This window comes from Notamacropus eugenii, chromosome 6, assembly GCF_028372415.1.
Source record: "Notamacropus eugenii isolate mMacEug1 chromosome 6, mMacEug1.pri_v2, whole genome shotgun sequence".
Taxonomy (NCBI): Eukaryota; Metazoa; Chordata; class Mammalia; order Diprotodontia; family Macropodidae; genus Notamacropus; species Notamacropus eugenii.
Genome location: NC_092877.1, coordinates 164,375,875 through 164,402,237, shown reverse-complemented (window position 1 = coordinate 164,402,237; position 26,363 = coordinate 164,375,875). Strand labels below are relative to the sequence as shown.

At 38.8% G+C, this 26,363-nt stretch overlaps 1 protein-coding gene and 1 long non-coding RNA gene across 12 annotated transcripts in view; one reads left to right on the top strand and one right to left on the bottom strand.

Annotated features, from left to right (window-relative positions):
* Positions 1-16,298, bottom strand: part of LOC140512227 (uncharacterized) — an 80,461-nt gene extending 64,163 nt beyond the window's left edge. Inside the window, exons 1-5 of one of the 4 annotated variants that reach the window (XR_011969755.1) lie at positions 15,452-15,788; positions 10,610-10,679; positions 7,457-7,555; positions 5,774-5,834; positions 3,246-3,271 (exon numbers count right to left, since the gene is read on the bottom strand). This is a non-coding gene — a long non-coding RNA (uncharacterized lncRNA). Of the gene's footprint in view, positions 1-3,245; positions 3,272-5,773; positions 5,835-7,456; positions 7,556-10,609; positions 10,680-15,451; positions 15,789-16,207 lie in introns of those variants that run through there. The other 3 variants (XR_011969754.1, XR_011969753.1, XR_011969756.1) reach the window with 3 other exon arrangements.
* Positions 1-26,363, top strand: part of NAF1 (nuclear assembly factor 1 ribonucleoprotein) — a 58,256-nt gene that overhangs the window by 21,231 nt on the left and 10,662 nt on the right. For 3 of the 8 annotated variants that reach the window (XM_072621466.1, XM_072621464.1, XM_072621462.1), the window contains exons 1-4: positions 16,245-16,354; positions 16,522-17,428; positions 20,368-20,515; positions 25,588-25,681. In XM_072621466.1, the coding sequence (XP_072477567.1) occupies positions 16,980-17,428; positions 20,368-20,515; positions 25,588-25,681 (691 nt within the window). In that variant the 5' untranslated portion in view covers positions 16,245-16,354; positions 16,522-16,979. Of the gene's footprint in view, positions 1-15,950; positions 16,147-16,244; positions 16,355-16,521; positions 17,429-19,583; positions 19,961-20,367; positions 20,516-25,587; positions 25,682-26,363 lie in introns of those variants that run through there. The other 5 variants (XM_072621465.1, XM_072621463.1, XM_072621469.1 and 2 more) reach the window with 4 other exon arrangements.

Below are 26,363 nucleotides of genomic sequence, written 5' to 3'. Positions count from 1 at the left end.
TAAAAAAAAAAAAAAAAAGCATTGGTTGTGAAGTTAGAAAGCTTGGATTCAAATCCTGCCTCTAGTCTTTAGAAAGCATGTGACCTTAAGCAAGTCATTTAACCATCCTGGGCCTCAGTTTCCTCACCTGTAAAGATGTGTTTGAACTAGATAGTCTCTGAGGTCTCCCTTCCAGGTTTAGATCAATGAGCTCATGAGCCCATCCTGAGGCCTCCATTCACTGTAAAGCATATCCCTTAAAAAAATCTCATTTGGACAGGCAAATCTTATGTGTGGACTTTCTTCTTTTCTCCTCCCAAGTGTGAATGTTGATTTCTCATGTGGAAATGCTTCTGCCAAATGTGACTGGAGACACTAAACAAATCTCTTATTAAAACTCTTTGATTCAGATGGCTTCAGTAAGTGGCTCTAATTCAGAGTAACACAATGTACAAGAAAGAGAGAATCCAAAGACTTTGATTGTTGAGTACAGTAAGCCAAATCTAGTAAGGAATTAAATAGATATCAGAAACAGGAGCAATGGGTATCATTTGTGCAGGCAAATTTTGGCTCATTACAAGAAACATTTCGTAATGATTAGTAATATCCAAAAGTGGAATGAATTGTTTGGGAAGTATAGTAGTTTCCTGGTCAGCATAAGTCTTCAAGCTAAGGCTGGATGATTAGACTGTTGGGAATGGTTCCTACATGGGTTATAGATTGGACCAGATGGACTCTGAGGTTCCTTCCAACTCTGAATCTATGTGAGTCTATGAAATAGCACAGAATCTCTTCTGGAGTAAGGGGGATGGGTAAGAGGGGAACAAATAAGCGTAACAAAAAGTAAATTGTAAAAGGAGTAAAGGAGAGGTCTTGACAAAATGCTCTAAAGAAAATGAAGGACAGAGATTGAATTCATTTGAAGGGAAATCTTCATGGAGGTAGAATCTGATCTGCCGTCTTAAAGGAAGATAAGGATGTCAATAACTAGAAATTCAACAGATATAAGCTCTTTGAAGATAGGGCTTAATTTTTGTCTTTGTATTCTCATTGTGCACGGCACAATGCCATAGTAGTACTTATGATATTTAAAATGAAATGAACTGAAATTGAGGAAGTGCATTCAAGGCATGAGGGATGGACTACAAAAATGTACCGAATGAAACTGAGGATCAGTTAGTAGTTCAAGCTAACTGAAATGAAAAAGAACAGATATGAAATGCCTGGAAAGAGAGACTGGAACCAGATTGTGTAAGGCCTCATGTGTCAAGGTACAGCAATTTTATTTAATCCTAAAGGCAATAGGGAAACAATGAAAAGCTTTTTTTAATGTTTTATTGATGCTTTATTTTACATTGCTGTCACTTTCCAAAAACCCCACCCTCAGAAAAACTTCCCTTGTAACAAAGAAGTGCAATTAATCTCAAAACAAACCCAACACAGGGAAAGTGTCTGACAATTACTTCATTATGCATTGATAGTCTACTACCTCTCCTAAAACACCAAAGGTTCTTAAGGGAAGAAATGGTCAGATCCACACAGCATTCTTATGAGCTATGCATAAGAAAAATTATTTTGTAAGCAGTGTGAATGATGGGGTGGAGACAAGAAGAAAAACTGTAGGCAATAAGAATTCTTTTCAGTAGGCCAGTGTCAACCCCTAAGTTAGGGTTGTAGGAGGAAACACAAGATCTACAACTTGAAAGTGCCCACAGTTATCATTCTAGTTCATCTCCTTCATTTTACAGAGAACGGGTTGATCAATCACCGTGCAAGATTACACGAATAACAAGCTGCAGAGTTAGCATAATTACTATCTATGGAAACTTGGGCAAGCCTCTTAACTTTCCTGGGTATATATCTTAATATGTGTCAAATGAGGGAGTTGAACTAGATGGAATATGAGGGTCTTTCGCGCTCTAGATCCATGTTCTTATGGTTCAAATCCAGGATTTACATGACCAAATGATCAACAGACTTAGAAATAACAGATAATGGCCTAATAGTATTATGTCATGGGTGAGAAAAACCGAGGGTTAAACAGGTCAGCTGATTTTTCTATGGTCACATATCTAGTAAAGAACAGAGCCAGAGCTGAAATCAGGTCATATGACTTCAAATTCAGTGCTAATTTCTCTGTACCATGTTGTTCGCATGAGACAACAAGGAAGGAGAACTAAAAAGTCTTGGAATAAAAATGAATATGAGGAGTAACTGAGTAGAAAGTGTCAAAAATAAATTTGGGATTCTGAATCCAGGCGAATAAGGAAATAGGGATGTCATGAATTAAACTGAGAAGGATGGCAGTTTTTGGGGAAAAGATTAGTTATCTTAGGCTGAGATACAACTCAGATACCCAGATATAGATATATAGCAGGCAAATGGTGATACTGGACTGAGGTTTCAGGAAGGACTAGAGCTAAATACAGAGATTTGTCCCTAATCTACATAGTGTTGCTAAGTAAAACTATGAACATGATCAATATGGTTGAGAATTTAAAGAAAAGGCATAAGGACAGAACCATAGGGCTCACCCACACTTAAGGGTTCAGAAGAAAGACAATATAAACTAATCTGGTAACCAGCGAGTTGTGATCAGGCATAGCAGAAGGAAAATCAGGAGAAAGCAGTGTTACAGAAAAACAAGGGAAAAGAGAAGGAAGGACTCAAGAGTATCAAATGCTACAGAACAGTATTGAAGGATGAAGATTGAGGTAAGGCCACTGAATTTGCCAATTAGGTTATTGGTGATGTTGGAGAAAGCAATTTTAGCATCAAGTGAAGCCAGAAGCCAGATTTTAAAGGACTAAGTAATAAGTGAGTGGCAAGGCAGTGAGTGCATACTAATGTTCCTATATGATTAGCAGTGAAGGGGAGAGAGATGTAGGGCATCTTGAGGGGATGACAGAATCAAGGGAAGGTTGTTGCTTATTTGTTTTAAAGGACAGGGGAAACTTGAATATATTTGTTTGCAGGAAAGGGCTAAGAGAGGAAGAAGCTGAGATGAGAATCACTGACATATCAGGGTCCCAGAGGAGACCAGAAGGAATGGGATCAAGGCCACAAGTGTCAGGGTTATCAGCCTTGGCCAAGAGGAGCCACTTCTTTATCTGAGACTGGAGCAAAGGAAAGAGGATAAATGAGGATACAGAGTTCTTCGGCTTCTTCTGGCTCTCTTCATTCTATTCTTCCAGTTTTCAAAGTAAACCCCTCAAGAAAACCCATTCTCTACCTTTCCCTCCCTCACCCCTGCCTTCCCACCTTACCTGTTCATCCTTCACTCCTCTTCTCCCTCCACATAGTTTGAAGTAGTGGATGGTTTGGAGCGAGTGCAAGAAGGGAAAGTCAAATGGTAGTTAGAGGATGATAGGAGCCCCATTTAGTTCCCACCTTTATCTACCACAGGCCCTCATACAAAGTGCTTGAAAACAGGCATGTGTTGGGTTTATGTATTTCTATGTGTTTGTAAAGTTAAAAAAAAAAAGTGCTTCACTATGCAACTGGATGTTTTTTTGTATGAACCAAGTAGGATTCTATTTAGAAATCAACTTTACTTTAACTCCACGACATAGAGATGACCTAAAATAATTCAACTTCAAAACTTTAATATTTTGCTCTCTTCTCATTGGTACAATTATCAGGCTGACTGCTAAAGCAGATAAACTATGTTCTATTTTTGTATCAGACTGCCACTGATGGACATTTATTGCTACCATTAGATTTGCTAAATAAAATTTACAAATATACATATATATGTATATATTGAATTAATGAATTTAGATATATTAATTGCTGACCTCATGTAGCATATACACATATATATATAATAGGTTAATGATCAGAATTTTGAATAAATCCCAAGTTCCTATTTCTATATAGTAGAAACTCATTATAATCTTTAAACAAAGATGATTTATTAATAAAATGATCCAGTAATAGATATGTATTGTTTCAAAGTCAACAGCACGTAGGTTATTATTTGTCACATCATGTAAAAGCCTTCTATGTTCCAGAACAGGAACATAAAGTAGGGTTTAATTTTCAAACCTTCCCAGCTCTACTAAAAATCCATATTTTCACACATAAACTAGCCTTTTTTCACTGAACAGATATGGAACCATTTCCTGCTTTGTTGGAGACTTAAAAGGATTTTTCAGTATTACCCAATCCACTTGAAACAACCACAGCTTTTTAATGATGTTGTGATGATAACTGTAAACAATACTCAACCTATCCAGGACTTTTCCAATTAATACAGATATTTAATAACATATAGACTCTATATCACATTAAGGGCCAGGAATGCTTCTTTTCTTCTTTGTTATAAACAAAGGAAACAGTTGGTAAGCATAAAGGTCAAAGCAATGGCTTTATAAGTCTTCTTTTTCTAGAAAAGGGAGCTAATACTTCTGAGCCATCAAATGGCTGTTTTTAACAATCAAAGGAAAAATTAGTAATAAAGAAATATTTGTTGGAATAAATGAGTTACTAAATGAAGAGATGAATATGTATATACAAAAAAAGCACATCTAACAAAATACTCATCTTTTTAGCATCCTTTCAAGGTTTTTGTAAGCTATAACTATATTAAATTAAATGTCAAGAGGTACTCATGATATTTCTTTACATTTGTCTGAGTCAAAGCAATAATAATTTATTAAATACCTACTATGTGCAAGGCACACATATTAAAAATGACATACTTCCCACCTTTAAGGAGCTTAAAATCTCATATGAACATGAGACCTGTACTCATGTAACTATAGTATAAGTTAGAAAAGTTTTAAATTTATTGGAGAAATATGAGAATTCCATGAAAGAGAGAGGGAAAGAGGAAGGGAAGAAGAGATGGGGGGAAGGATCACTTCTAGTCCTAGAAATCTAGGAAGGTGTCATGGAGAGAGTGGCACCTGAACTAAACCTAGAGAAGTAGTAGGAAAATGGTTTCACTAGATGGGAGATGTACCAGGCCTAGAGAATAGCACCTGCATAGAAACTGACATAGGGAACAGTTGGTTGAGATCAGACAATAGGTATTGGTTGGAATATAGATTATGCAATGGGGGATATGGAAAATAAGGCTGGAGCCTGACTCTTGGGGGCTTTAAATGCCCAGCTCTATTTTGTGTTTTATTCAAATAGGCAAGCTTTATGAACAGGAGGACTGATCTTTTCCTATTTCTACATTAGGAAAATTACTTTGGCAAAAAGAATGGATTGCAAAGGACAGAAGCTGGTGACAGGAAAACTAGTGAAGTGGCTACTATTATAATGCAGGTGAAAGGTTCTGAAAGCCTAAATTAGGGTGCAAGAGATGTAGGTCTAACGGAAAGAACAAACTGCATGTAGGGCTGAAGGAGAGGGAAGGCTCAAGGATGATCTTCTCATTTCTAGTCTCAGTGATTAGGACAGAGGTGACATTGCAAGAACTGGATAACTGTGTTGATGGAAAGAAAATGATATTCATAATACTTTCAATTCTTTTGTGCTTATTTAAAATCACTAAAATATTATATCACTTTTGAATGCGGTAACAATATTCAGGTTTACTGGAAAATGAAAGATAATTGTTTATTTTAAAATGGCCAGTAAGTACCAACAAGATACCTTAATAGATATAATCTATTAAAGAATGAGTTTTCCTTAATTATTATCCTTTTTCTGTATTACATAGGCATGTCAGAGCAAACTGGACACTTGTCAGCATATAAGTAACAAAAGCAATCCTTAAGGAATGAACTGAATACTTCCCAAATTTTCAAAGTCTTTCCCCAATTTAGCAAGATTTACTTACCTTTTTTTTTGTTGCATCATGTTTCCATAGCTACACTTCAACAGGATAACAATTGTCTAAGCTGATCACAATTCCAAAGAAATAAAACAGTACTGTAGTTGAATATTTTAGATTTGACTTGGCATAGTACTGAGAGGTTACTGTAATCTATGGAAATTCTTTTAAACCTTAAACCAAACGTTTGCCAGAATCCCAACATGCCTTTAAGGCATAAACACAACTATTTGGTTCTCCTCTTTTACTCCAGTTACTAACCCGAACTCTAAATCAGTACCTGAACTAGTTTTCCTAAACATGATCAATGCTAATGAGACTTAAGAGCTTGTAATTTTTTTCTTTCCTTGTGAATGTGTACAATTCATGTTTCATATATCAATAACTTTATTTTTCTTTGGCCACTAGAAACAACTATTAAATGGTTCAAGAATATTCACTTCATTTTCTAGAAAAAAAGGTTTGTAAAACCATTAATTTTCAATGATCCTTAATATAAAATATATTTTATACTATATTAAATAGGGACTGGAGAGAGGAACTGGCCATGTGATTTTATTGGTATAAGGAACTCCCTGAGGAGAAAACTTTCCCAATAATACCAGTTAGCCTCTTCTTTGGAACTTATTAGTTTTAGTTGCCTGGAGCACTGAGAGGCAAAGGGACTTGCCCAGGACTACTAAGCTAGTATGTATCACAGACAAGATATGAAACCAGGGTGTCCAGGTTCCAAGACCAGTTCTTTATGGTGCCTCTCTATATTTAAATATCTCTTTTAACTGGCAAAACTGGATAACTTTAGTACTGGTTACAGTACTGATCAAAATAGGTCACTAATTTGGTTGCTTCAAATGGACTGGGAAATAATAGAAAATCTTTTCTTACTAGCACAGACCAGGAATTGAATCCCAATCTCTGAATGGAAAGGGCTGGTTTATGGGCAAAAGCATGGATTCTTAACAAGATGAGCCAAGGCAAACAAAATTCGAAAATTGTATATTCCCTCTTATGTTTTTTTTCCATAGGAGGCTTTGAGTCTTCACGGTAACCCGTGAGATGGAGGTGTTAGAAATATATACATTTACATCTAGTTTACATTAGACCCTTCGTTAAATATGAGACTCTGAATCCTTAAAGATTATGCCAGGAAACAAATGTTCAGGAACGTCCTACCAAGTAGAAAGCTTTGAATATGAGTTAATGTCAGTCAGGCTCCTCAGAAAGATGGCTACCAGTTGCTTTTTTACTTCTGGCACCTGGACTCACCAAGCCATCTATTAAAGCACAGATGGCATTACAATTCACACTACTAGAGGGAGAACCCCTACACTGATGCTATTGCAGATCTTTTGAATTATATTAAAATACTTCTCTTATTATATCTTATTACATGTTGTGCTCTATACCCCATCTAATTTGCCTACCCCTTGTTTTGGACTCAAACCCCCAAAATACATGGAATGGATGATAGATCTGAATCCAAATGATATGGCAGTACCTGCATTGTTTAAGATTCAGTATTTTGGTCGGCTGTTTAATTATCTGGGTAGACAAGTACAATAACTTAAGTTATTAAAGCTCTTAAGTAATGCTTCTTTCAGTCTTTTTAAAAAATCTGTATATAAATACTCCTCCTTAGGAGTGAAAGCCTTTGGTCATGCCTAGGTACAATCAATAACTGTCAGTTACCTGGAGAAGCCATTCCTGAAGGTATAGGACCAGTTCAGCTCCCGTTCCAGAGCCCAAATCACTGGCTCTCCTGGCTGCAATCAAACCACTGGTAGCTACCTGTGGGATTGATTAGTGAAGGCTCCATCATATAAACAGTCTAGTTACAACTATGAAACTGATTTACCACCTACCCACATATCTTCCTTTTCTGTGGCTAACAAATCAGTCTAGCTTACCTCCTATCTTCCTACTCTTCTCCTCTCTTTTATCCCAATAGATATGTCTTTTTCCCCATTATTTCTCTCTATACTAATATCATGACACTTCTCAGCAAACCCCTCCATATTCCCTATCCCCTTCTGCAACACCTACTGTCAGCAACAGACTCCATTTTATTCTCAGATTCTTCCTCCTATCCTCTTTGTCCTTTTTGGGGTTAAGCAAAACCTGGCTTTTCCATAAGGGCATCGTATTCTTGAGCACACTGTCCAATGCTGGTCAATCCTATTTCCCTTGCTTCATTGTGCCAGAAGAAGGAATGACTCTCCCACTTAAATTTTCAGACCATTACTCAATCATCAACACTGAAAAACCTATTTTCCTCTTAAGTTCAAACTATTCAATTAAAGCATTCTTCTGTTCTTTGTCACTGCCATCAATGAACCTACAAGTCACTTTTTTACCTGCTTCAACAACACTCTTTTCCCTGTGCTATGGTATCATCCTAGATGACTTTACTATTCATACTGAAAACCCCTCAGACACTTCAGCTTCTCTGTTCCCTGGCCTCTGTGATTTTTACTGACCTCCATCTTCAATACATCAGTCATTTACTGGTCTAACACTCAAAACTAATGAACCTCCAAATTGCTGAATTTCAGATGTCTTCTCTAACTAGTCAGTGTCTTGTCTTACCGTCTACATTCTCATTCCTCTTGAACCTGCTGTGTCTTCTTAGGACCAGTAGTTCTTTGAACCCTCTCTATTTTCCTGCCATCTAGTTGTTCTAGCTTTGCTCAAGTCGTTTTGTTCGTAAACTCTGCTCCATTCTTGAATCCCTACCCTCTTTGACATTCCCTTGTTCACTTTCTCATAATTTCAACCCTGGAAAAGCACCTTTTGTGCTTCTGCACTATTAAGTGTATCCGGGGAAAGAACAGACCACTGAACAAATTTTGACTTCCTGCCCACACCTTATAATCAGTTGCTAAGTCCTACTGATTTTCTCTCTTACCTCTCTTTCTCATCCATCCCCTCCTTTTGACCACCACTACTATCATCTTCCTTTAGGTCCCCATCACCTCTTTCTTACACTATTAGCCTCCTACCTTCTTCCTTTGCTAAACAACTTTGTTGGCTTCTCAGGGTTTAATAAGCAATATTTGTTCTCCTTAGCGTGGGATTCAAGGACCTCCGCAATGTAGTTCCATCTTGCCTTTTTTCACATTACTCCTCTTTCTCTTTTTTTATGCTTCCAAGAAACTGAATTATTTACTATATTCTGATCTTATCCTGTATTCTCCCCCAAATACCCTCATGTTTGAAATGAATCCTCATCTACTCCTCCCTCCCTCTGATACCAACATGTACACATATAATCCCATCTTTTTAAATAATTCTTCTTCTACAAGTCTAGTTCAAATATGTTATCATCTTTGATGCCTCTCTTTATATTGCTTCCTTCCAAACAAGATGTAATCCATTCTACTAAATTTTTTTTCATGCCCCACTTAACCTCTCCCTTATGTATTCAAGTGCTAGCCCTGGAATCAGGATGACCTGAGTCCCAAGTTCCAGCTCTGATACAAACCAGCTATGTGACCCCGGCCAATTCATTTAGCTTCTTAGTGTCCCCGGGCAACTCTCAAGGACAGTAAATTATTAAAGAGGTGCTGAACGTGTGTGAGTAGAGGGAATTTCCTCACAAGTAATTCCCTACTCCAATAAAATCATAAGTCTGAACCCCTCTCACCTCCAAAATAAGGAAAAAAAAAAAGACTTGTATGATAATTATTTGTGTATATTTTATGCCTCTAGATTTTAAACTTCTTGAGAGAAAAGACTGTGTTGTTCATTTCTATATTTTCAACAACTACCAAAGTATCATGTGTATATGAATATTTAATACATGTTTAATGTAATGAATAAAATATTAACTGAGAGTAGCATAAAGACAAATGCAAGAGTTTTATAAGAACATTTTTAGGAAATTAAGATGCTAGTTAGCTATAAAATATCATTTTAACTAAGAAAACAATTTAAAGATACAATTTGCATGCACCAGACATTTCAAATGATGTGTGTGACCTTAAAAGAGCTTTACTGAAAGCTACAATATAATATATTGGAATGACTGCTGTGTTGGGAATCAGAGTATCTGACATGGGTTCTACCAGCTGTGTGATACTAAATAACTTCCTTCACCTCTCTAGGTTTCTGCTTCATAAGCTGTCAAATGATAAGGGAGGATTAGTCACTCTTGGTCTACAAGGTCAGCCCAACAAAAGCCAAGGTCACAAGGATCACAGATTTAGAAATTTTAAAGAGTGTTAGAGGGCATCAAATGGCACCTTCCAGTTGTGACTATGTGAGCCTACAATTTCATAGTCTATACATTCTGATATACTGATATGAAACTATTCCAAGTATACTATAGGAAGTACTCAATGTTATGTAAGCATACAGTTGTATGTATGCTAGATGTAACATATAGTGTGACTATATACTTAAGTGTTCTAATTTCAGTGTTATATATAATTATATTCCCAAGGAATATATCAGTTTAAATAACCCTAATCATCCAAACAGCACATTAGCACATTAACATTTGCCTGCTAGGAGAATACAATCAACTGTACTTAACATTACTAGTTTACAGCAATGAATATGGGATGGTTATACTAGGCACTGGGCTACAGAAGAAGGAACATAAAGAACACTGAACTCAGGGCCTAGGGCGTGTGCATGAGTGTGTGTATCAAAACGATTGCTTCTGAGTCCTTGATTCTTCAAATGCTCCTAGCTTCACAGTAAAGGCTAAATGATACTGTTAACCATACACAAGAATATACATTGCATTTGTAAACATTCAGGTTTAAGAACTTACTAAGCAATATAATTTTTTCCTCAAACCTGATTGTGATGATTTATAAATAGGAAGAAAATACCCACCTAAAGAAGAACAAGTTCCCAAGGTCTTCCTCCTGAAAGATTTCCTATGTCCGTATTAAGGTCCAACTGCCTAAAAATAAAAAAAAACAAAACAATAATCCCTAGGTTTAAGCTTTAAAAAAAACAATTTTGAAACTTTTAATGTTGGCATTTGGAGATTTAGCTCTTTTAATTCTTTTGGCAATTAGGGAAACTATGTGGATAAATAAAGCGTGATACAAATTTGGGAAGGCTGTGTTTGCAGGTTTACGTCACACACATTGCTGTTATGACTGTGGCTTTGCAAGTGGTTGTATAAGTTAGGCAATTCAAATATTTGAATTGGGAAGGAGATCTTTTTCAGAGACTTTAATATATTATCTGAATAAAATCAAAATTGTTTGAGGTAATAAACACAGTACTGCCAACACTAGTTCCAAGAATAAAATGGATTTTTGAAAACATTTTCATATGAACTTTCTAGATCAGTAAAATGAGTAATAAAATATCTCATATGTATAGGATCTTAAAGCACAGGGAAAAAATGTGTATTTACTTAAATGTATAAAACCACTAGGTTGTAAAATGTATTCATCTTTTACCCTTCTGTATTATCTGTTTACAAATACCAAATAGAGCATTACTTCCCTAGTGCTTAGGTAGGGCTAATCTGCTTATTTACAAATACAGTTTCCCTGAAAATGAGTTTTAATACAGTCACAATAACAGAGTATAGTGGTTAAGCTGCAACAATTTTGTAGGGGTCAAAATTCAAAACTAAAAAAATTAAACTATTTTAAGAGGTGATTAATAGATTGTACTCATCAAATGTGAAAGATTAATCCACTAGCAAATGGATACAAATTATAGACAAAAGTAGTTGCTGGAACACATTTATCAATTGACTTGGATTTAGACATTTAATTAAATACAAGAAACATTTTTTAGTACCTATTTATGTGCAAAACATTGTCTTAAGCTAATGAATATACTGAATATATTCATATATATTGGAATATATTGGATAAGGACAAATGCAAAGTATTTACTGCATGAAGCCTTCTTTGGTCTTCCTCACAAATCTAATCAACTGCTTTCAAAATGGTTGTCTCTGGGAAGAACAAAGCATTTGCTTTAAATATTTCCTTCAAGGAAAAAAAATGCTGACATCTATATAATAATAATCTAATTCTTGAAGATGTTCCACTACTGACTCACCTTCATACAACTTCCATCTTTTATTTTATTTATTTTATTAAAAGTAAAACCTTTTTAAAAGAGTTCCATTCATATAGCTGCAAATATGAAACACAGACAACAGTGGAAAGGCACAGTTCTAAGAGAGAGACTTGTTAACAAATATGGAAAAAGGAAATATTTGTTTCTGATATAAACTATAAATTAAAATTAAGCAAAATATTAATTTATAAACATGCTGCTTTTAACTATGGGAAAGTAACAGTATCCAGATAAATAGCTGTTATGTGGCACATTTTTATTCTGTGCTCTGCAGTTGGTAAATGGTAATAAGATGACATAGCTTGCAATAAGAGGTTTGAAATAGATAATGTTTAAAGTCTTTGTAAACTATGAAATGTTGTGATTTAAGGAATGTATAGAAACTGCCTTGGAGGCTTTTGAGGTTGAGAATTTTGGTATGGGAGGGAATAGGTAAAGGGTTAGGTAAGGACTTGCTGGCAAGAAAACAAGTGGCACTGCAGTTGGTTACATAAGCACATATATATGCATGTCAGGTTCCCATGTCGCCCTCTTCTGAATTTCGTGCAGACAGTTGGTAAACACTCAGTCTAACGCCCCCACAGTCCTCATCCCTGCCTCCATCTTGGGTCCCTTGATTCCACATATCCATTTCCCTCAATATATACTATGTAAAGCCTTAAAAGACACAAATAATGACTATATTGAATACAGAAACACAGAACTTCATAGAAGTAATAAAGAACCTCAGAGGCTATTTCAATCAACCCCATCTGAATGGTAACCCCATCTACAATTATCCCCAACAAATACAATCTCCATTTGAAGAAAAAAATTGTAAAATTAATTTAAGGATAGAAAGTGATTAACTATTATCTGTATAGATGGACAATCTATTATTACAGAAATATATGTCTAGCAAATGTTGCACAACATTTTGCAGTATTTAATGCCAAAGAGTAGAACAGTTGTTCTACCGATGGGAGGTACGGAACTAGGGTACACTCTAGTGGAGCTCTGCCCAAATGACTGAGTTACATAAGCATCAATGGGGGTTTCAGAAAGACTTAGCTTCTCTTCCTACTAAGAAATTTTGTATTACCACCTTTACTGATAGAGTTCCAGAATTATAGTAACATGATTCATAAGCATCGTCCATGGAATATTGGCTTTAAAACATACAGAAAAATTGTAACACATACCATACATGAAAACCATAAATTGCCAAAGAAACAGGAAAATCAGGGTGGGGCAAAGTCCAGTTTCCAGTTCAACCCTTATGCACGAAGGCATAGCTTCAATACTTGTTTGTGTTCATCCTTCATTGCTGAAGAAGACCATGCCCTCAGAAATCCTTGACTATCCCTTTTCTGGCTCTCCACAAAAGTCTTACTAATTCTACTACTGAAATAGCTCTTGAATTCATCCCTTCCTTTTTATTTCCCCCACCATTTTTCAGGCCTTAATGAGTATAACAGCCTCTGAAATGGTCTGCCTTTCTCCAATCCATAACCGGTTGCCAGATGAATCTTTTAAGATTTCTGCTCAAGCCATTCTTATACTTGAAAACCTTTTATGGCTTTCATTGTTTAAACTCCTCAAGGTGGCCTTCAAGGCCTTATTATTTCTTAGATTTACCACATTAAGCAACAGTCTCCTTAACAGCCATGGCTTTAAAATATATCCTCTGTTTCTTCACCAGAGCACACACTCCTTTTCTTTGTTTAATTAGATTTGCTGCATATTTTAAGACCCAACTCAAATGTCATCTCTTCCAAGATACCCTTCCTAACATCTTTTCCCCTCATACCATGCATAGCGTTTTGTTTTATAACATTACAATGCAGTACACATCAGGTAACAATATGCAACATAGTAATCTATGTTATTTTATCCCACTACTGGGTTCTTTTGAGGGCAGGAACCACATGCTTGCGTCTCCCAAGACCTAGCAACAGGTACTTGATAAATTGCCTGTTGCATTACATGTATTTTATACAACATCCAATATACTTTTTCCCCATTAACAAATGCCCCCAAAACATCAATCCTTCTTTTTTCCTTTACCTTTAAAGACAAGATGAAGAATAAGGATGGCAAATTTCATATCCTCCAGGGTCTAGGACCCAAATGGGCATTCAGCAGATATTTTATGTCTTCAATCAACACATAAACATCAAGCCTCCATTTAAGTTCTTAACTGCAAATAGCACTTTTTTTCTTCCAGATGCCTACTCCATACTAAACATAAACATCAGAATTCTTTTGTATATGCTGCTCTCACTTAAAATCTCTTGGGTCTTTTAAATTAATCTATGCTAATTAATCATTGATGATTGATTGATTGATTGATTAGCTGACTGACTCAAATTATCTACACTTATGAATGAGGAACAAAGTACCATTAGATTCTGGAGGCTTTTAAAAAAACAAATGCAATGCCCAGTAGGCAGCGTACACCAGATTTTTATAGGAATCTAAGACACACCAAAGGAGGATACAGCAGGTGCAATATAACAAAGTCTTTGGCATAAAGAATATTCTTCCTTGGGGACTGCAAAGGCTGATTTAGTCACATATAAATCTTAACTGCTCTGTTATTTTTGATAAACAAACACCTACAGAAACCTCTGTCTCTAGTATTAAGTAATTTGATACCTTTACAACAAACATGAAAAATTACTTTTCAAAACTCAAATTTTCTTTTCAGTGACCTCTTATACCCTCAACAGTTATCTTTCTATTTTTGAGACCCTTTGGGGAGGAAAGGAAGGGAATTCATATTGCAATAAAAACTGGTTTTCTGTGCTTAAGGGATCCTATTAGCTTTCATTGTCAATCTTAAAATCATCCACCATCCAGTCCCTTCTCTCCTCTAATCCAGACAACAATCCTTTGCCAGATGCAATTTTCCAATCCATCATTTCATTAACTCATGCAAACAATAATTTCCTTGGATTCCGACTCTATTTTTATTACATTTTACCTCATAGCATACTTCCATTGCTCCATTAGCTTATAATCTCAGTGCCGAAAACTTCTTACATTTTCGTAGAACAGAAATTTTAATTGTCTATTATGAAAGAGGAATTTAATCATTCACCTGTGAAATAACTTATAATAAGCTGCTGCAAATTCATAAAGTCTAACTTCTCCTTCCTAACTTTCTAGGGTTTTTTTATAACCCTGCCCAACCCATCCATAGACGGGTAGACAGCTTTATTTACTACGATTTCCCAACAGGAAGCCTGCACTCCAGTTGGCTTGTTCTCATCATTTCATGAATGTGTGCTATATTTGGTCCTGCCTTTGCTTAGGATATTTTTCTTTACCCAAAATAACCCGGCTCTCCCCATCCCTCCCAATTCCACCCGTCCTTTCAATCTTTAAGCTGAGAAACCGTTTACCTAGGGCAAACAGAACCCAAAACTCCACTGCTTCCTGCTGCGCGAAGCTCTCGCTGCTAAGGACCGCCACACCGATACACTCTACACAGCATCACTCCGCATTTCCAGCATCCTCGCTCCAATTCCCCAAGAATCACGTCTTTATGCGTCTCTCCAATTCCCCCCTCCCCTCCCCAGCTCAAGGCTGGGCATGAAATAACCGCTCAGGAAGGACTCGTTCTGTGGTCAGAGAACATACCTGTGGCCGCAGTGATGCACTGACAGGGAACCCGAAAGTGCTGCCCTCACCACGTAAGCACTTCTCAGCTTCCCCTGCTAAGCGTCCATATTTACGTTTCCTAGGCAATGGCATCCCACCCATTCTGCGTAAGAGGGGTCGCTGGAAAAAGGCGGCCTACCGATCTCCACACTCCCGGCAACCTTCCAAGATCCCATTGGACACCGCTGCTCTTCTCTAGAGGTTCTGAAAGAAAGGTACACACTGTCAATATAGCGGCATCACAACAATATTGCGGAAATAAGCTACAAAAGCGTTTTACGGCACAGCGGTCAGGCCTCTAAAAAACCACCGACTCATTGCCCTCTTTCCCAGAAGCGCCAGTTTCTAGCGCGATGACGCCATTCCGCATTCCAGCATGACCTTACGTTAGGGTCAGCAGGAACGTGCTGCCAGCTCAGCAGCCATTACGTCACTGCGTTCTACCGCAACGTACTGCCGTATTGCGGCAACGTACTGCGTATTTCATATAAAAATTTCCCCAGCAACAGCCTGCCCAGACATATTGCGCCAGGTCATCGCTGACGTCATCTTTTCCGGAAACTTTTCTGGCAGGACGACTTCAGCAACTTGGGTGCCATAAACTTTTAGAGGAAGTAAAGCAGATAATAGCAAGTGCCATTCTTGGGTACACAAGATTGCGCCAATGTTTTACGGTACCATTACAGGCTCATTTTAACCCCTTAAATGCCAGTGATACTCCTTGAAATGACCTACTTGAATGCTTTCCGGTTCTCAGGTTTCCGCTTCCGCCTTCTTTAACTCCCCTCTCTACCCCTAACGCTTAGGCCGGTTTGAGCTGGTTGAGGCTGGTTCCACTCCTTCAGGCGATGTGTAGGAGACTCTGGCCACCCCGCTGCCCTCGTGAGTCTAACCGCTTCTTCTAATTTTCCCCTCTCATCTTTCCTCCTCTTTTGGGAGCATTCTGGCCATTTACCTTTGTTAGCCCGAGGCCCCGGGGCCCACGTTCCTGCTCCCCTGACTGACTTCTAATCCTTTTCCCTCTCTTCTCTTATCCACCCTCTCTCCAGGCTCTTAAGAGTTTTGATGGCTCTGCTCCTCTGAGCCCCGCCCGGAAGTGGAGCTGCTGTGTGTGGCGCTTGGCGCGCGGCGCGCCTGTGTGGCCGGCAGAGGGCGCTCGGCTCCCACGGTCCCGGCTTGGCGGGCCACGGGCGCCCGCCCGTCTGTTCTCCCGCCCTCTCTCCTCCCTGGCGCCCGCCCGCCCGCGTGGCTGTTACCGGGTGAACGCGTGAGCTCCTGAGCTCTTAAAAGAGTCCTCCTCTCCTGACTTTTTGCACAGACTTTCCATTTTGGGGCGTCTGTGTCCGAAGGCAAGCGGGTGGGTCCCTGGGACCCAGGGAAGGGGGAGAGAAAGTTTATGGGGGCCGGGGGGGGGGGGGGGGCGCGTAGAGAAAGAAAGTGGATAACAGCGGAAAAGTGAGGGAAACAAACCCCCAAAGTCAGCAAAGTGGCCCAACTTGGGCACGGGATGGAGGGGATAGGAGGGAAGGAGACAGACGGGACGGGGGGGAAGGAGACGGACGAGACGGAAGGGAAAGAGGGGAAAGAGATGGAGCGCAAGGCCATTAAAGTAGAGCCCACCGATCCCGGGGAGACCCGTCCCGGTGACAATGACCCCGACAATGACCCCGACCCTGGAGAGGGACCATCGTGCCTGATCAGGGACCCCAGGGCGGGACTGGGCGAACCCAAACCAGGACCAAGCCACAAGGTCACGGACGACGACGAGGACGACAGTGAGGAGGAGGAGGAGGAGGAAGACGAGGAGGAAGACGAGGACGAGGAGGATGCCAACCTGCCCCTGGTGGTCTGGGAGCAGCCCCTGAAAGTGGGCAAGGAAGAGCCCATGGACTACGATGACGACTGCATGCCGGGACCCAGCCGTGCCAAGCCCCTGCACAACTGGGACTCAGCCAGGTGTGATGAGGCCCCCCCCTGCCCCTCGGGGCACGGCGTGTGTGTGTGCCTGGGGGGCGGGGAGGGCAGGGGGCCATGGCTCCCCCTGGAGCCCCCCAAGTTAGGGCCATCTGTAAGTTTGTCTGCCTGCCCAGAACACCTGGTCTGGGGGGGATTCACCCCCAAAGCCCTGGTCCGAGGAGAACCAAGCAGTGGTGGTGCCCAGGCCCGGAAAGGGCCGTTCTTTGTAACCCTTCCCTCCGAGGCGAGAGGGTTTAGGGAAGTTGTAAGCGGTCCGTTGGGCAGAGTGCCCTCTCGTCCTCTTTCCCCATCACACGAGTGTTCAGTGGTAACTAACCGCACTCCCGTTACTTTTCCGAGGGCTTCTGTCTTCTTCCTCACGTCGGAATTGGATGCTTTTCACTCTGAAAAAGTGCTCTGACATTCTTAATGGAGTGATCGGTTCCCTCTGCCTTCGTCCTCGCTCCGAATACTTAGCAATATCTGTTGACACCCATTCTTTTCGGGAAATACTGTAGGTTTTAGGCACGCTTAATCTGGGGATTCACCGTTCTTCCTCCTGAAGTCAGAATTTATCAATAATTGTTTACCAGTTTCTGCCTTAATGGCCCCAATACCAAAAGTGCTTTTCAATTTTTAATGAGGTGATTAGCCTCCCTCTGTTTCCTGGACACAACTATTTAGCGTGTGTGTGTGTGTGTGTGTGTGTGTGTGTGTGTATTGCCTTCCTGCAGCACTTCCAGTCCACCGTACCTCCCCCCCCCAAAAAAAAATTTATAATAATCCTTAATTGGGCTGATGAGCGTTCCCTTTTTTCTCACCAAACTACAGCATATATGGTTGGGTTTTTTTTTCATTTTCAATGCTCCAAAAGTGCTTTGCTATCCTTGATCAAAATAACACCTCGGCTCTTCTTCCTCCCGAATTAGGGAATCTTTTGACTCTGCACTTCCTCCCCCAGAAATGCTTTGCAGTCCTAAATTGGGGTAATGATTCTTTCCTAAGTCAAGAGTATCTAGCAATAATATTTTACTCTCCTGACTTAATTCCTCTCTCCTAAAATTTGCTTTTCAATTCTTAAAGAAGTGATTAATGCTCATTCTTCTTGGTGGTAACTATTTTAATCTTTCCCCACTTCTAGCCTTCCCAAAATGTTTTGTGTTTCATCGGGGTGACTAGATGTTCTTTTGCCCCCCAAAGTCTTGACTCTTGTAATTTCTCACTCAAAAAAGTGGTTTGAGGTATTAGTCCTTTCCTGGCCCCTCAACCCAGGTCTTGTGTATTCGGCAATAATTATTGACCCTCCTACATTAAATCTCTGCCTCAAAAAAGGGGGTTATGGATTCTTAATGGAGTGATTAATCCTGCATTCCTCTCCCAGCCTTATATCATCTTTTCCCTCCTGCAGCGACTCCCCCTCCTCAAAAAAAGTATTTGTATAGGGATGCTGAATCTGAGGGACTATTTTGCTCCTCTTATCTAAAGTGGAGGATAATTAGTCATTTTTCACCCTTGCAACAGATTCTACCTCCACCAAAAGAAGTGTTCTTTGATCCTTAATCGTTAACTCCTCCCCTTTTCCCCTTAGTTATTGGTTAAGCTTCAGTCAGAGCTGTACATTTATATGGTAGCAGATCGAAAAGGAGGGAGAGAGGAATCCAGTCTGGACCCAAGATAGTGATACTTCCCTCCTGTACCTTGCGCTTAGTCCTGGAGCGCTCAGAGCGTTCCTTCTTTGCTAAATTAGTTGAATTTTGCTTGGAGTTTTATACCGAATTGTCAAAGTTGATGTATTTTTTCTGCAGAATTGCACTGATTTAGTGTCTTTGGGCAGAACGGGACAGCGTTCCTCTTGAGTACTTAGTTTTTTCAAAATGCTTTGCGTGTGTTTTCTCATTTTGTTCTTAGAGCAGAGGGTTGTTGTTTTTGTGGTGGTGCTGGTAGTGCCTGCAGACTCCAGTCTGCTCCTTTGATGGAGAAGTTTTGTCCCCCCAAGGCCGAGAGCTCGGAACCCCAAGTTTGGGGTTTCTTCTCTGTACCGTTCCCCAGGGCCGCGCTCTCCCCTGCGGGGGGGATGCATTTTTTTGTGTAGGGCAGGGGGCGTGGTCCAGCATTGGCACTCTCCCCTGATTGAGCGGCGGGCTGGGTGCGAGGAGGAGGGGGCTGGGCGTGCCGAGGGGGCTGGGCTAGAGACGGTATATATTGCCGAGGCAGCCCTGCACGGTACTCCACTCCTTCTGGGGCAGAGAAGGAAACTTTCCTTCTCTCCCTCCTTCGCTCCGGGCTCGATGACTTCCCACACCCCTCCGAGCTCCGACTTCGGCCCTAGCAGACCCCAAAGCGCTTCTCACAAACTTGGCCGATGTGACGGCACGAGGAAGAAAGTGAGGTTCCATTAGTTGGGTCTGGAGCTTGGGGCGCCGCAGAAATGTTTGCGATGGTGAAGGTCTACGAGATCTCGGCCGCCTTTGCTTTTCTCGGGATAGGGTGTGCCTATGCCTACCTGAGAATCCGAGTCCCTGAGGAAGGCAGGTGAGTTGGGAGCTGTGAGGAAAAGCAGTGTTGGGAGAGAAAAAAATAGTCATGGTTCTGTTTTTCACTAGATTGAGTTGAAATGAAAAATGGCACGAGGAGATGGAAGGTAGGTGTTCGTTGAGAGTTGCCCATGGAATTGGAGAAAGGCTTCAGAGGTCAGCCTGGCAGGGGGCTACCAGTCTGTTTGTTACAAGGCTTTCTTTTTGGAGCGGGGGAGGGAATGTTCAACTCATGAAATCCTGTGAAGGTAAGGAATAGATGTAAAACAGGTCTTTTGAAGTGATAAGCCAAGATTTTTCCAGTTTGGGCTTAGGCATAGTATATTTCAGTTTTGCAAAGTATATTTCACTTCTAATGTTATAAGGAGAGTTTCCTAAATTTGTGCCTTTTTTTTTTTCCTGTAGCGACTCGGATTCTGGAAGCTCTACCATATCCTGTAGAATCCGAGAACTTGGCCCAGATGATGAGGAAGAAGAAGGAGATGATCAGGCTCGGGCTCCAAAGCAGAGGAGCATCTTCTGCTTTAAAAGGACAGATATCCCTGCTGCTGATGTAAGAATCTGATATTTCTTAACATAAGTTTCAAAACACACTGAGCCCATTTCTCCCCTTCCTACCTCAAAAGGCTAAAAAAATAAACCTTTTAAAGGTGGTGATATCCCTGACTTTGCCTTAGTTTCCTAATCTTTGAAATTAAGGCTTGATTTGGACTGTTAATCTTTAAGGTCTCTGCAGTTCAGACACTCTACTTCTTATTCTAAATATCCCAATGTCAAAGCACAGGAAACGTGTCCCTTTTCCTGCCTCTTAGCTGTTGGTGACACTTCCCAGTGCAGATTTACAACTCTACATGCAGCCAGCCATGCCTTCGGATCCCTAGGTTGGGGAATTGGGCTCAATAATAATGAGAAATCATTGTTTTAGTTAAGACATTTCAAGAAACAGAATTAGAAATTGATTATTTGTTAGGATTTATCATTCTTTTACTCCACCAGTATCTTTAAAGAGAGTTGGAACACATCCCCAGATGACCAGGAGTCAATATAATTGTGAGACCGTGGTCCTGGCCATCACTTCTTTGTTTTGGGAATGTTAAAACTAGCACCAATGAGGCTGTTTGTTTCCAGTCTGCCTCAGTGTGCAGTGACACTGATATCAAAATGTATCTTTTTAAAAGCAGTCAGAGAGAACTTTAACTGGTCCTTTTACTTATAGGAGTTTGAGGTGTTAAAAGCATCCAGGTCCTTACAGACCTTGCTGATACTTAAAATCTGGTTGTCCAGCAACCTTGATCTGTGATTGCCTTCTGATAGTCCTAAAAAAAAAAAAAGGCATTGGTCACCGTCTACCCTAAAAATCTTAGTTTGCCTCTCTTCTACAACTAACAAATGGGAAAGAGAGAAAATAGCAAGGTTTGTCATATGTGACTATCCTTTTCCAGTTATAATTTTCCTATCAAGATAGCTTTTGTTATGATTTCCTTAAAGTTTTATAACCTGGTTTCTGACATAGATCATTTGCATTTTTTATGATTATAATTTTTTTCCTTCAACATGTTTAAAAAAATATAGAACACATGACATAAACAGCTGAATTTTTTTTAAAAAGATGCTTCACAAGGGGAATGTTTATTTAAGAAATGTTAAATTTATGTATGTCTGACTTAATTTCATCTTGTAAACCAAGGTCCGTTTCTTATTGTTATTTGCCTTGGAGAACAGGGTCACATGAAAGGTGGTGGTAATTTGTTTGCACAGGGCACACTGCCACTGAGGCTGTAACGAAGTCTAACCATCAAGCTATTTAACTGCTTATTGGAGGGTTTATATGAATGATGTGGTGATAGAGTATGATTTAATAAAGTCCCTGTTGCTTTTTTAATTTGAGAGAATCTGAAACCTTTTGTTTGCACCTTGGTGGGGGGGGGTCAGGGTGTGGCAGGGGAGTGGGGAGTTGGGGGGGTCAGGGTATGGGAGCTTAGGGGGAAAGAATAGTTCAAAGCTTGCTCTTTGTGAATTTTTTGTGGATTATTTGTTCAATTTTTATGGTTGTGACGGAGGCTGCTTTAGTTTCCTGTTGTCTTATCATTGGCATGGTTGCTACTTCTTAAGAGATTGGCAACCAGTATTTGTTTAATAAATCCTTGCTGAATTAATTTGTATAATAATTTCAGATGTGCTTTCAGATTCTAACAGGTTTTGCTTTTCATTAACTTTTGGTCTTTTAAATGGGTTTAATTTTGGAGAAAAGTTAACTGTGGCTATTTCTCTGTCCACTAAATTAATAAAAATCCTTATTTTTCTGAAACGTGAACGTTCTCCCAACTATGCCTTTTGTCCTTGAGGTCGTAGGTGACTTCTTTGGCCATCTCAGGCCAGAGGAAAAAGGGTGGGACCTCCCTAGTAGAGAAAGTGAAACCATTCCCATTATCTGTAGCTGGGATGGAGGTAGTGGTCCAAAGAGATTGACATGTCTAGAATGGTCAGAGAAAAGTCGTTGTTAAGTTGACCTAGGTTTATGCAAGAGTTCTACAGGCAAATATTGAGGAACTCAACTGCGGTTGTTGAGGGAGGTCTTTACAAGACCTGTGAAAACCAGTGTGCCTAAAACAAAGAAGAGCTAGGCAGAAAGATCAAATTAGGGTTGTTTTGGAGGAAGCTGTTTTAATTGTTTTTCCAGCTCTTACCCATCTGTGGGAGTGAGATAGAAGAAAGCATTGTTGATTTAGGCTTAATTGCATCTCTGGGTATAGCAGGTGTGTTGAAAGAATAATCATAATGATGGCGCATTTGTATAGTTTGCGAAGTGCTTTCCTCATCACAGCTGTAGAAGTTATGTAGTTTTAATTACTTGACATTTTCCCCATTTTACAAATGAGGACATGGGAGGTGAGATAAAAAATAAATAATAACCCTGCTCTATAGGAGCTATAGTGGGTGGAGACAATCCATATAACCTGTTGTTTTGTATCCTCCAAAGTCAACAAAATTTTGAACATCTTTAAAAGTGAAGTTAGAAACCAGAGGGGTTTTTGCCTATCTTACCTAGTACCACACCCCTACTTAAAATTAATTTAATTTAATTAATATTCAGATGACTTAACTAGACATTTATACCCTCTCACTGTTGGCCTCAAACCCTTTATAGCCTAATTTGTCATAGTTCTATAATGTAAAAAGTATATGTTTAGGATGTCACAAACAAGAATGATCTTCCACAAATCCCTTGGTATCACTAGCTGTTGGACCATGGGATTGAAGCAGTGTGGCATTTCTTACTAAAAACAATTCTTACTAAAAAAAAAAAAACAAAAACAAAAAAAACAAACCAGTCTGGGGCACAAATCAATAACATCATCTTCCCATATGAAAAATAATTTTGTTTTCATGAAGGAATAAGTATATATTCCACTTATCCCATGAAACATTAGATTTTTATGTCAGCATTAACATTCTGATCTTTAAAATGGGAGTAATAGGACTTATCCTACCTACTTAACAAGGTCATAGTATTAAATATGGGAAGTAGCATGTTTGGTAGCGAAAAGACTCTGCACTTAGAATCAGGAGACTTGCCCTGTGGCGTTTATTAGCTGTGTGGTATTTACTATATCACTTAGGCTTTCTGAGTTCTGGGCTTCTCACATCTGAAAAGATTATAATACTTGTGTTTCATCTTAGTTGTGAGAAGAGCACTCTGTAAACTTTAAAACACTATAGAAATGTGAATTTCATTAGAATATGTGTGGGAAGGTTTTTCTTTTTTTTTAAATAAACTATAAAAACAATACAAATGTGGGGATTAAATTATAGGTATCATATTTCAGGGTGTGACTCATTTGTGACTGACCTTATACCTTGTACTCTTGTTGTCTTTTGTTTTTTTTAGTATAGCATTGTTTAATATACTGTGAGATTTTATGTCTAACCAGAAACCTTCATGAACATGTACTGTACTGTAGCAGAGAAAGAAATGAATATAATTCCACCTAGGATAATGGAAATTAGCTCGTGTCTAATTGATCATAACATGTTTTATAAGCATAACTCTTACTTGGTTAATGTTATGGCTTTTGTGCATTTTAAAATGGGGTTAGATTTGTATTAATTGACTAGTAAATTGAAGTGACCTAAGAAAAATAGCATTTAAATGCACAGACAGCTCTAAAACCTAGCAGCTGACATCGAATGAACTTATTCAGTTAGCACTAGAACTATAGTTGACTGACATTTACTGACCATTAGAATCACAGTCAGCTATAGCCACTTCATGTGGTTGCCATATCATTTCTATTAGTGTTTCAAAGATATACTAGGCTAATTGGAAGTTGTTTCTTTCAACTGAAATGGGAAGGAAATCTCATTTTTCGTAGTTTATTGCAAATCATAATTATTCTTGGGCAAATGCATTTTTAAACATGAAATAACTGACCCATAGAAATTATATATCCTGCACAAGTCTTAAAAGACTTAGAATTAATTATGAGACATGTTTGTGAAAAAATACATTTGACTTCCATTTTGGAGATACAGATAATACCCTCATCAGAGCTTTACACTTCCTATACCTATTCTTTGTAATTGAAATGAGCAGGTTGGATAATTAAAATTCCTGTACCTGCTACCCAGAGTTAGGTAGTCCATTATAAGGTATTTTAGTAAATGGAGAAAAACTAGGAAAGAAAAATTCTACTTGTATATTCCACTTAAAATCAATTTACAAACATGCCTTGCCCAGTGGAAATACTTTTCATAATAGATAATTTAGAGAATGATTCTCTGTAGTCCAAAAGAAATAATTTTCATAATTCACATCAATAAGGAGCTCCTTTTGTGCATTTAAAATTTCAGTTTGGAAAAAGTCATTTTTCAGGAACATTGTGTAAGTCAGTGAATTAAAAATTTACTTTGTCCTTTGAATTTCTTTTTTGTTGTTGGGATGGGGGGTTTTTTGTGTTTTAGATTTGAGTTTGGCAAGTGATAATAATGTTGTAAAAAATAGGAAGCGAACACTGAGGGGAGGTAATGAGAATTCAAAACAATAAGCATTGTGTTTTAAGAGGAAAACTTAATGGTGTAGTCTGGCTCTCTTGGCACAGTGCCTAACAGTGTCATGCACAATTAAACAATTAATTAATGTTTTTTGGTGATGATGTCTAGACAATCAAGGGATTTTCCAAGGGAGCTTATTAAAGTGCTCTCTCTAGAGTTGTTGATAAATTAAGATTAATTGTGTGGTTAGAGTTGATATACAAGGTCCAGATCAAATTTTTTTTCTCTCTAGTGTATTTTTTTTTTACCACCCCGTGAGTAGGATTTTTTTTCTTTTTTTTACCACCCCTTGAGTAGGATAAGATTGGAACAAAGTAGTTGATCCTTAGCCCCATGTATTTATTCTCCAGGGTCATATGGATTCCTAGTAGGAAGGATCTCATCATGTCATCACAAAAATGTCTGAAAAAAGAAGATGGCACGATATTAATTGCTTACTTTGTTAGGGTTATTATGAGGATCGTATGAGATCATGTATGCAGTGTGTCTCATAAACATTAAAGTGCTTTTATAAATATGAGTAGTAGGTTTCCCCATTGCCTTCAGTAGCTAAATTAACACTTTTCTTTGTAGGCATCTTCTCCAGTAGATGACATGACCCTCATTCTGCCTGAAAGTGTTGAACTACAGCCCTTTGGGAGAGTTTCAGGTATTATCGAAAAACTAGGTATGTAAAATGTTTTGTTAAAAATATTCACTATTTATCCTTAACTGTTTGACACGTTTTCTTAGTGATCTATATTTTCTTTGTTATTTTATCTTGCAATCAATTAAGGAAAAGGTAAAAAGGATTTTCTTTATATTTAAGTACTGTGATTTTTGTACTGCTCTTTAGGGAATTATTATGAAATTCTTGGATTCTCTTGGTTTTTGTCAGTACTTTGTATAAAGTAGCACAGTTTTCAAACTTTCAAAATATATGAGAAATTAATGTATCATTTACCGCAAAATGTGAAGAAAATACATAATGAAATAGTTTGTCATCGTAGTTACCAGAGAGGTAGGTAAGAAGAACATAATTACATTGACCTTGAAGCAAAGAGAGAAGTTGACACAAAATCGCATAACGAGTCAGAGTTAAGAATAGAGCTCAGATATCAAGAATTTGAGTCCTCCCTTTTGTTGTTCTGTGTCATTAGAAAGAAGACAGTAGTTATAAAATGTAAGTCATAGCCCTGGGTCACAAGTAGGCTTTCTATACATAGTTGTTCCTTACATATTTGGGTAGTCATGAATGTCCAGAGTCCTCCAAATTAAGACATATAAAACATTTCATTTGTCATGTAAGGCAAAAATGCTTCTTCCCTAACCTTTAGTGTTATTCCTGGCTGTGTGAGACCCAGCCTCAA